We start from the raw sequence: 11,861 nt of genomic DNA on the forward strand, positions 1-11,861 counted from the left end.
TATTCATGATTCAAGGCTCACAATGCTGCTGTATCTCTTGTAGCTATTTACTGGTCAGTTACAGAATGACAGAAAGCAGTCGTGGATAAAATCTTTGCTTTCTTTCAGTGTCTTTCAGTGTATTTCAGTAGATCTAACCGAAACCAGAGGGTTTTTGGTAAACATGGTGAATATGCTGCTTAAAACTGTGTGAGAAAAACGTGAAATGAATACCCACGTCAAATTTTTCTTTTTTTTTTTTAGAATATTTTCATCAGGCTGATGTTTAACAGTGTAAATGTGCTTATGCTGCCACCTAGTGGCTCTCCCCTGTAACATATAAAATATTTGCTTACAGTGGTAGGCACTTGACCAGGATTATAATTAAACAGCGGCAGATGAAGAAGAGAAGAACATTTTATGTTCTTCTCTTCTTCATTTTATATGTAATATATATATATATATATATATATATATATATATATATATATATATACATATATCTCTCTGCCTAGCGCCAAGACCACCCCTGGTTAGTTGACAGCATGTGAAACATAAAACGTTAAGTAACAGTAATAGTCGCAAATACTTTTAATAAAATGTGTTTTTAATATTCTCAAAACAAACACGAGGCCATGGAAGCTGTCACTTCCGGTTGGTTGCCATGCCAACAGTGGACCGCCTATTCCAAACAGAGCCAGAGAAAGAGAGAGAGTGCAAATAAAAGTCTACGTTTCTGATTCTCTTCTCGGTTTAAAGTGGAACTATGAGTCAGCGACAGGTTCTGCAAGGTGAGAAAAGTCTCGCTTATTGGTACAAATTGTTAAATGATCATTAATATAATCTTGAGATAGTTTAAAGTTACCAGACCTACGTACGGATATAAGATAGAGGAATGTTCACGTTTCCAAAGCAAAAAAAAAAAAACACATTTTAAATACGACGTTTTGTTTTTGTTTTATCAGATTTAACCTGTACATTTAGCCTAGCTTTATATGTAAAAATCTATCAAGCTAGACAGCAATAATCAGAGTTACCATAGTATTAGAACCCATGTTGGGTCATCAGCAACAGCCGACTACGAATATGAACAGCTTGTGACAGTCTTGCATTGTTTCTACTGTATTAGTTTTTCATAGACTTTAGTATATTTAATACATCAAATGACTCTGATGGAAACTGGGCATATACTTTTTGTGTTTCAGTGTTTGAGCAGTACCAGAAAGCGAGGACACAATTTGTGCAAACAGTTGCAGAACTTGCAACAAGGCCACAAAATGTTGAAACTCTCCAAAATGCAGGTGAGCAGTGCAAACTGTCTGTAGTCTGCAGTGTTGTAGTCAAGAACACTAGAACTGAGTCTGAGTCCAGACCGAGACCAGGAGTTGCTGAGACCGAGACAAGACCAAAACATGATTAAGATGTTTTTCAGAACATATGTATGAATGAGTGTAAATAAATATATATACATATATATATATATATATATATATATATATATATATACACACACACACACACTTTTAAGCTGGTGCTGGAGCCTATCCCAGCGTTCACTGGGTGGAAGGCAGGAAACACCCTGGACAGGTCACCAGTTCATCACAGGGCAGACAGACATACATACACATTCACACGCACACTCACACCTAGGGCCAGTTTAACATCTCCAATTCTCCTGACTGTATGTCTTTGGACTGTGGGAGGAAAACGGAGCACCCGGAGGAAACCAACGCAGAAAAAGGAAGAACATGGAAACTCAATGAATATGTATAGATAGATAGATAGATAGATAGATAAATAGATAAATAGATAGATACACATGGCAGGACTGCAGTTTTGTTTTTTTTAAACATGAAATTTGTTATGACACAAACATTTAACCAAACTTAAGCTAAATATGACAAATATTGTTGATTATTTGCAAAACTAAAAGTATATATCAAGCTCATTGATTGTTCTGTAAAAATGATGGTTATGTTTTTGGTGCAAGAATAACCAAAAATGAAGGACATACAGCAGTGAATACGTAGCTCTTGGCTTCACGTGCGTAAGAACTGAAAATGAGTAACTACTGTACTGTGCTGTTTGTTCAGGGGTCTTTTCAAACCTAACAACTTACACTGTCACCTGGAGACTAAACACAGCAAATAGATATCTAAACCTGTCGAACTGAGCCAGAACTTTCCTCTCTTCAGCCCGAAATCCAGCACTCGGTAGCTGCCAAATCAGCCTTCTCATTAGGGGAGTCTAAAAAAGATGATCTAATTGCTTAAATCCACAGAAGCTTTTGTGTTCGTTTGTGTGGGCTGCAAGTAGCAACATTTGGGAACTCCTGATGCAGTGAAAGGACTGTTTTATTCTGTTTATTCTTTGATACAGCAATGACATGCTTTCTCATATGACACAAAGATTTATGCACCTGCTACCAACTGAAATAAACACTTTACTGTAGTGATACCTTGACATAAACAGATTTATATCAACTTTACAGCTTTATATAGACTTTATATATCAAGGTTAAGTTCAATATTATAATGTCAATAGTAAATTGTCTCCTTATTAGAGCACTTGTACTAAAAGGGCTTTTATATATTGAAAGTGCCTTATGTGCACAACGTGCTGAGCACTTTCTCTCTGATCTGCTCTCTGTTTTTTCACTGCTTCCACTCTTCCTCTTACAAACGTCCTCTCTGTCTCTTTGGCTCAGGTGTAATGTCCCTCCTGAGGCCTCTCCTGTTGGACACGGTCCCAACTATCCAGCAGACAGCAGCTTTGGCTCTTGGAAGACTTGCCAACTACAACGATGATCTGGCTGAGGCTGTAGTAAAGGCAGATATTCTTCCTCAGCTTGTCTATTCACTGGCCGAGCAGAACGTAAGACTTTCAGCTTTCACTCCAAATAGCAGGTTTGCTGAGTTGTTGCTTTGAATAAAACTGCATTAAGCAAACAGAAGAGTAGAGCTGAGTCAAGTTGGCTAAAGAGTCGGTTTTGTAATTCTTTATAGCAATTTTATTAGCAATACTAGTCTTGCTAATGTCATGTTTGCAGTTCTATGTTCTGTATGTTTTGCTGTTGTGTGTTGTGTAGTTTTTTTCTATTTTATATCATAATGAAATTGATCAGATATCTTGAATGTATTACTTATTTACTCCACATTTTGTAATACTGACATACTATGTCAAAATAACTACTTGAAGTAAGTGCATAGTTATTTTTGGTTAAGTCATAATATAATTTTGGCATAGAAATTCATAATTTTGCAATAGTGAGACATTATTTAAAAAAAAATGTCATTATTTCAAAATAGTCAAACATTTTTATTACATACAAATTTGGGAAAATAAGTAATTATCTCAAGATATTATGTCATTATTTTGACATAGGAAGTCATTATCCTGAGAAAATAAGTCATCATTTTGAGAAAATAAGTAATTTTTTTGGCAAAATTTTGAGGCAACAAGTCATTTTTGACAAATATTTTGAGGCTGTATTTTGAACTCATTGTTTTGACATAAGAAATCAAAATGTTGAGAAAAAATGTGTTTTTAATTCAACATATTAAGTTTGTTAAATTGAGAAAATAAGCCATTATTTCAACATCAAAATTCAATGTCAAAATCTTAAGCGTTAAGTTAAAATTTGAAAAAATAAGTAATTCTTTTGAGATTCTGTCATAATATTAACATAATAACTCATTATCTTGAGAACATAAATCCTTATTTAGAGAAAATAAGTAATTATTTAAAATATTAAGCCAATATTTTGAGAAAATAAATCTGACATATTAAGTCAAAATGTGAGGAGATAAGTTGAGAAGTCAAAAATGTTACATGGTGCTGCCAGAAACAGAGAAGGAGAGAAAAACATAACAGCATAAAAAAGCACTAAACGTAGAACATCAGTGAGCTTCCATTCCTCTGTCATTGATACGTCTTTGGTATTTGTAGACATGTTTTGCCAGACTGTCTTTGCAAAGCCCTCTTCAGAGAATGTAACAAATTATGATGAATTAATACTAAATGGTTTTAGATGCTCTGTGTTCTTATATAAAAGTATTCTACAGTGAAAGTTTATGTTCTCATGTGTTACATCGTAAATCTGACATTACTGTTTGTCCTGCAGCGCTTCTATAAGAAGGCAGCTGCGTTTGTCCTTCGGGCAGTTGCTAAGCACTCAGCGGAGCTGGCCCAGGCGGTGGTGGACTGTGGAGCTCTTGATGCTCTTGTCATTTCCCTGGAGGAGTTTGATCCGGGAGTGAAAGAGGCTGCAGCATGGGCACTGGGCTATATTGCTCGGCATAATGGGCGTAAGTCAAGAGCTTTTACTATTACTGATGTCCGTCACATTCGACTGACATTACAGAACTATATGTAATTGCAGCATTACATAGGTACATAATTATATGTACAATAGATTTACATTCTGTATACATTTCGTTGTCAAGAAATAAAAAAAAACATAGCAATAACGTTATCAATTTGAAATCATAATAAAATATCTCCTTATCTACTTACAAAAACAAATGTGGTATGGACTGAAAGTTTAGTATCTGCACTTTCAATAGACTTTTTCTGCTTTTTTGTGTATGTTATGAGTGAGAAATGATTAAACATGATATAAGCCGAGGTGTTTCAGAGCAAAGGTGCCATGTGGGACATGGGAATACTACTCATCCAGGCCTCCTGAAGAGTTTACTTACAACTCTAATCCTGTTCCAACTAATCAAGGTCTTCACAGGGATCTGGATACTACAGACAGATGTTAGAACTAAACTTTAGATAGATCTACAGGAGCATGATTGAAGATACCTGCATAAATAGCTGACTGACTATTCAGACTGATCATTTAACTATCAACATAAATTTATCAGTATAAGATTTTCTTTGTATGTTTTTCTCTCTGTATTGCAGAATTGGCTCAGGCGGTTGTGGATTCTGGGGCGTTTCCTCTGCTCGTGCTGTGCATCCAGGAGCCTGAGATTGCTGTGAAAAGGATTGCTGCCTCTACCTTGAGTGACATTGCCAAACATTCCCCAGAGCTGGCTCAAACAGTGGTGGACACAGGAGCCATTGCCCACCTGGCACAGATGACCCTTAACCCAGACGCCAAACTGAAGGTCAGAGAAACAGCATGTAACACACAAAGCTAAACCTAAAGGGGAATTCCACTCATTTTTCAAAGTGTCTGCATAACTAAATGGTTAAGATGTAAACAAAGTCATTCAGAGTGGTTTGATGTGAAACACTGACCGATTGTGTTTATCATATCTGATTTCATGTGATGACGTGTTTCACTCCTTGACAGAGGCAAGTGTTCTCAGCCCTAGGCCAAATTTCCAAGCACTCAGTGGACCTGGCAGAGATGGTGGTGGAGGCTGAGATTTTTCCCGCTGTGCTGGCATGTCTGAAAGACCCAGACGAGTATGTGAGGAAGAACGTCACCACACTGATGAGGGAGATCACAAAACACACACCTGAGGTATCCGCTACTCACACAGGCTACATCACTCCTATATATGGAGCACATTATCAAAACATATGCCTATAAAACAAGATGCTTAAATACATATATAATACATATAGGACATATTATTAGTATACATGTAGACACTATACCACTCAGAATTCCATCTATTTGAAAGGGAGATAACTTATCAATGAATCACTGTAAATAGATCATTACAGTTTATGTTCTATAAATAGAACAAATGTATGACCACATGTCCTGACATTGCATGAAAACAAGAGTGTGTGTGTGCATTTGTATGTGTGCTTCTCTTCAGCTCTCACAAATGATTGTGAACGCTGGGGGTGTAGCAGCTGTGATCGACTATCTTGGGGACTCCAAGGGGAACGTGCGTCTGCCTGGGATCATGATGCTGGGTTATGTGGCTGCGCACTCTGAGAACCTCGCCATGGCTGTCATTGTGTCCAAGGTCAGCTACTATATCTGAGTTTAAGCTGTTATAAGGCTACTATATATATATATGTGTGTGTGTGTGTGTTTGTGTGTGTGTGTATATGTATATACCATCAGGGAAGATTGCAACTTAATACAAAACAACACTAATACTAATAATTTAATAATTTAGTACTAAGTCTACTATTATGTTGTCAATGGGATATAACGTTATATTAAATGTCTTTAAATTATATGACATTATATGATATTATGCCAGTTATTTTAGTTTTGTTATTATAGTTTAGCTAATGCTTGTCAGCTCTACATCTTCTCTTTGCTCTTCTTACTGCTTATGTGAACATCTCTCCTGTAGGGGGTGCCACAGCTGGCTATTTGCCTGGTAGAGGAACCAGAGGATCACATCAAGGCAGCCACAGCATGGGCATTCGGGCAGATAGGACGTCACACCCCTGAACACGCGCGGGCTGTGGCAGCAGCAAACGTGCTCCCCAAACTCCTCAATCTGTACCTGGACACACAGAGCTCTGAGGACCTGCAAGTCAAGGTGCACACGTTCACCAGCGAGAATAAAGACAAAAAATTGATCTACAATGAAGTCGTTCATGTGACATTATAAAACATATAGTTCTGGTTCTAAAATCTGAGCTATAGTCAAAGTTGTTGTAAAATACTTAATACACCCACATACAATACTGTACAAAAGTCTGTACAAGAGTCCACCCTTCATTAATTTAATTTCCAATCATGAAGAATAAGTTATTAATTTTTAAGGAGATATTTTTGAGAAGATTAGATATAAGATGATCCACTTGCATAATTAAAAGCTACAGAGAAAATAAGACTCCAAAGAGCCATGCAAGACCTGGTAGACCACCAAACTGTTCCCATCATTTAAACAGCACTTAAAGCTTTCATCTTTGAGAGAGAGGAGAAAATCAAGCTCTGCTCTTACTTTAGATCTGAAAAAATCCACAGCCATCCTTCACTGTGAGAAGACAACTCAACACTATGAGTCTCAAAGGATGTGTAGCTGTCAAGAAGCTGTTAAGGTGAAAAGGAAACACAACAGAAGAATCAAACAAAGAAGCTGCTGGTGTTTTCAAAACAATGGACTGACCACCTCAGAGTCCAGACCCCAACATCACTGAATGTGTTTGGGATTACTGGGATTGTGAAAAGCAGAAAATGCAACCAACTTCTAAGACTGAACTTTGCAGGTATGGAAAAACATCCCTCAAAGCAAGACTCCTCAAAGGAATAGAAGCTATAATAAAGGCAAAGTGTAGACACACTAATTATTGAAAACTTAATATTAAATGTTGTTCTTGAGGCTTTCTGTTAGATATTTTTGGTTTTCTGTTTTTTCCTGTTGCTGAAAAATGGCCATTTTGACTGGAAATGAAATAAATGAAGGGTGGTCTTTTGCACAGTACTGTATACACACACATTATTTGAATTCTGTACTAATGTGGCAAGTTATTAAAAGCCAATGTGCTGTTGATGGTATAGTATTTTTACTGTTGTGTTGCTTAGTGGTCATAGCCTACTGTTAACAAACTATATTGCATGGTGAATGAATTGTTAATGATAATTCTGCTATTTATTGGTGTATTTTATTACTAACTGTGTAATGCCTAACAACATTAACGGTGGTAAAATAAAGAAACACACAGCCTCCTGTGGCGCTTTGCTTTATTTTAAATCTGTCTCTGAACCCAACAGTATATTACTGACAAGCTGGCAAGTCACTCTCTATCAACTGTAATATGAAAATAGCCATAATCTCTGCTCTGCTTATGCTTTCAACAGGCAAAGAAGGCCCTGAAGAGTGTCCTTCAGAAGTGCACTTACCTGCCTGCGCTGGAGCCTCTTCTGTATGAAGCTCCCAGCAACATCCTCAAACACGTCATCTGCCAGTTCAGCAAGGTGCATGACTGGGACTCCCTATCAAACACATATGCTGCCTGTCAAAAGTTTGGGTACACTTAGCTTGCATGTGTTCTTTGTTGGTTTGCAGAATCAATTATCAATTAATCTTTACAAAAGTCAAAAAAGCTGAAGGAACAAAGTGCTGCCTTGGAATTAAAGCCAAAGGCCATGCATTTTATCCCTGTGTTCTGGTGATCTCTTTTCGGCTGTTGAAACCACCTTTGGACCAAAAAAGGCTCAATATACACCTTTGACGATAGTAGAAAAGATGAACATGAAGCTGAGTGTTGAGGCCTTACATAAAAACCTAACCCTAACCTTAACACTCATATGTTTTTGACGTGTTACTGAGACACTCTGTCGAGCGTTTGTTTCATCTAAAAGGAACACTCAAAATAAAGTGCCACCTATTATAATTTTTATATTTATTATTCTGCAAATTTTAGTGCACAACTACTACTTATTTGCTGTGTTTACATATTGGAAAAAAAAATTAACATAGAATATAAAATGTGTCGTAACTTTTACATTTTAAGGTTTATTTTTTCCTCCAATATGTTTAATTCAGAAATTAAACAGTAATTGTGCATTAAAATGTGCAGAAGTGTGTTCTCTGTAGAGGATGTGTTAACTTATTTTCACTAAACATGTAATTGGGCGCCCTGACTGTAACAGTGGAAATCAGATACTCAAATTTCAGAAGAAGCCAAGGTGTCGAAAAACTTTTGAAAAGCAGTGTAATATTGCAACTCAAGGACCTTCTGTTGTGCTCACCTATTGCTCTCCTGTTGTCTGTGTGCTGAAGGTTCTTCCTCACGACAGTAAAGCACGGCGTCTGTTTGTGACCAGCGGGGGGCTGAAGAAGGTGCAGGAGATTAAAGCAGAACCCGGCTCCGCTCTGCAGGAATACATCAACGCCATCAACAACTGCTACCCTGAAGAGATAGTCAGGTTCTTACACGTTAACACTCGTGATAAACATTACAGAGGCTCAGATGATTGGCAAAGCTTAATCATGAAATATGAAGGAACTGGTTGATCATTGATTCTTTCTGATTATTATGATATATTCTTGTAAATTTGTCTTTCTTCAACAGGTATTACTCTCCTGGATACTCAGAGGCTCTGCTGGAGAGGGTGGAGAGCTATCAGCCAGCTTGAGATGTTCTAGGAACCCTATTTCCACAATCCAGTTCATGAACTTCTGTGTTTTATTAAAATTTATCATCTACTGTGATATTATGCACTTTATTTATTTGAGTTCTACTCTGTTTTACTGAAGCTTTGTTATATATGTAATAGGGGAGAGCAGGGCACAACCTAACACATTTATTTGCAACATCATTTTTTAAATATGCAAGTTGAAATAATCATATTTTTATACAAGCAACATATACATCTCTGCTACAAAGGAGCACTTGAACTTTGTTTCTAGCACCTACTGTTTGTGTACAATTCCACCGAAAATGACAGGAAGTGCAATGTTATAATTTACCCCGTGGTTGAGGTTAATTGTAACAGACAGAGGGTCAGTTTAACACTTGCTAGAAAAGTCTGATGAATTACTGCAAACAAAGTTAATTCAATATAATTCTATGTTGTAAGAGACAAATATTTTTTCCAATCGTACTGCATTGTATAAAATCTATCTATAAGACAGATAGACAGCTTAATTAATAGACACACACACATCAAATTATACATGAAAACATGATTGTGTGTCAAACAATGACAAATGTATTTTTTGTCCAGTGAAGGACAGCAAATAAAAATATCACACATCAGTAAAACATGGAACATTGTTTCTTTACCAGCTCTTAATGTGAATTTCATTAATATACTTATGTAAAACCAAAATACTAACATCTCAGAGATACTAATAAAGTAGTATATCCCTGTTTTCAGATGTTTTTTGTTTTTATTCTAAAGTCTGTGTAACAAACAGACAATATTTACTTTATTTGTCTTTGTTTATTTAGGGTGGCTTAGTTGTAATGCTGTGTTAGAACCAACTCCGCAGTACAGAGGCTGTAAGCTTGTCTCATGCTTCAAAACGGGGCCACGTTGTAGCAACAAGATGGTGATTAAAGTAATATAAGGTTGTGATTTTTGTGAGTTACACAAACAGCTCAGTAACTGAAAAAAAAGTGTTGTAAAAAATGACTTGCATGCCCTGAAAACACTCTTTGGTACAGATCTCTTTCAGTTTCTGATGAATCAATCTGAATTTTCATGGGACACTGTGTCTAGGAAATGTGGTGATGTGGCCAGAAGCTCATACTACTTGACCTTCTATAACAACATAAAAAGTCTGTGTTAAACTGTGCCGCGTGTTAGGTTGTTCCCCGTGCTCCCCTATGTAGTATATTTTTTCTGGTAAAACTGTGTTTCAGTGCAAACAGAAGTAAATATTTACATTGCTTGATAGGAGCAATGCCAACATTCACACTGTAATCCTTGCATTATGTTTCAGTTAGACTGGATATATAGTTGATCAAAAAATAAACCAGCACTAAAGTTATTGTGACTGAGAATTTTTCATCAGAATCAGAATCAGAACCATTTTATTTTGCCAAGGATGTTACACATACAAGGAATTTGTCACATGTATGACTTGTGACATACTAAACAGACCAGGCAAGCACATAGATTAACAAGGTATTGTGAAGTGAAAATTAAAATAAAAATACAATACATAGAATTGAGAATAATAAAGAGCCATTGATGAGCTAAAGATGCCTTATATACAGAATTTTAAATACAGAATATTACAGAATGACATGAATATTTGCAGACATTTATATCTGATGAAGCTTACTGATAAAGCAGTTCTAAGATTTGGAAACTATAGGGGGAACCTACTTGCCATTCTAGAGATAGTATAGTGGTAGTGATAGGAACCAGACGTCTGAAATGTCTAAAAGCTGCCTCACAGAAAACTATCAAATGAAATGGTTTCCAGTACACCTGAGGCCTAATGGCTGAGTGTTTTACAATACAAGGTTTTAGCCTAAAACATGAAGGGTGTTGTAAGGCAAAATAGTACGGAAGGAAAACTTATTGTAACACTATTTTAATATTATTCACATTCCATATAAACCTCAGAAGACATGTATAGTTTCGCTAGTCATTTTGGATAGCAAATAATATAACAAAGTGGCTATATTTGTGTTGTAGACATTGTGACCCCTGGTTCCCATCACCACCACTTTAAAGAAATCTGAGTCTGTAAGTTTCTCTACAATGAACCGCTTCACATCAAACCACTCTGAATGACCCTGTTCTCAATCTCAATGATTTAATTACAGGTTTATTTGTAAAAATTATTGTAATTATTATCATTATTATTATTAATAAAACATGTTCATTTGTTGACAATAAAGCTTTATAATAGATGATAATAATAATGTTGTAACAATTATATTACCAGTAATAATACTTCTTTCGCGTCTTATAGAATTCAGAAAAAACATCAGGTCCTAAACTTGATGCACTTGCATGATCTGACTGACTCATTACGCCCCCTGCTGTCTGAATGGTTATTAGCAAATCAGACCAAACTCCCTGTTCCTAGATGCGACCTGTTGTTTGTACTTTTGTATGCTTGCATTATTTTTTTTATTTTTTCCATTTTATATACATCATACATTTATAAATAACTGGATTTCTCTACGGTCTGTTCTGTTCTGAAACAAAACCACGCTTGTGGCGAATCTGCAGACCCAAAAGACGAGATTGGAAAAGGCTCTCCGGCTACGTTCCAATATGGGCAAGTGTGTCCTAACTAGAGCGCCTTACTAGTGTCTAGAATTCTGGCCGTCATTAGAGCGACCTTATATAAAGTAATACGTTTAATTCCACCTGCAGCGCTTAGTTAGTATAATTCTGGACACCATTATGTCCAGCCTTCTTTAGAACTTGTGTACTAGTTAACAAAGAGACGTAAATGATGTGTGTAGAAGGGTTGGGCGCCAACAGGTTTGTTGCACTATAATTAGGGGTCAGAATCATTGGCTTGTAATTAGATCAC

The 11,861-nt window shown here is 36.5% G+C and overlaps 1 protein-coding gene across 2 annotated transcripts; it reads left to right on the top strand.

The window, feature by feature from the left end:
• Nucleotides 1–656: 656 nt before the first annotated feature.
• spag6 (sperm associated antigen 6) lies at nt 657–9,149 on the top strand. 2 transcript variants are annotated; one of them, XM_036558529.1, is made up of 11 exons: nt 657–770; nt 1,185–1,280; nt 2,687–2,853; nt 4,103–4,286; nt 4,891–5,096; nt 5,285–5,458; nt 5,763–5,915; nt 6,255–6,446; nt 7,712–7,828; nt 8,637–8,782; nt 8,929–9,113. In XM_036558529.1, exons 1-11 carry the CDS (start codon nt 746–748, stop codon nt 8,990–8,992), a joined length of 1,524 nt encoding a protein of 507 aa, XP_036414422.1. In that variant the 5' UTR covers nt 657–745; the 3' UTR covers nt 8,993–9,113. The 2 variants fall into 2 exon arrangements, with proteins under 2 accessions (XP_036414422.1, XP_036414423.1); XM_036558530.1 differs by lacking the exon at nt 8,637–8,782 and having other exon boundaries at nt 8,929–9,149.
• The last annotated feature ends 2,712 nt before the right edge of the window (nt 9,150–11,861 follow it).

This window comes from Colossoma macropomum, unplaced genomic scaffold, assembly GCF_904425465.1.
Source record: "Colossoma macropomum unplaced genomic scaffold, Colossoma_macropomum, whole genome shotgun sequence".
Taxonomy (NCBI): Eukaryota; Metazoa; Chordata; class Actinopteri; order Characiformes; family Serrasalmidae; genus Colossoma; species Colossoma macropomum.

What these genes read in the sequence shown, in the direction of transcription:
- spag6 (XM_036558529.1), top strand. Translation starts at nt 746, where the DNA reads ATGAGTCAGCGACAGGTTCTGCAAG. An exon ending in TGAAACTCTCCAAAATGCAG is followed by an intron (nt 1,281 to 2,686) that starts GTGAGCAGTGCA and finishes TCTTTGGCTCAG; the next exon opens with GTGTAATGTCCCTCCTGAGG. An exon ending in TATTGCTCGGCATAATGGGC is followed by an intron (nt 4,287 to 4,890) that starts GTAAGTCAAGAG and finishes TCTGTATTGCAG; the next exon opens with AATTGGCTCAGGCGGTTGTG.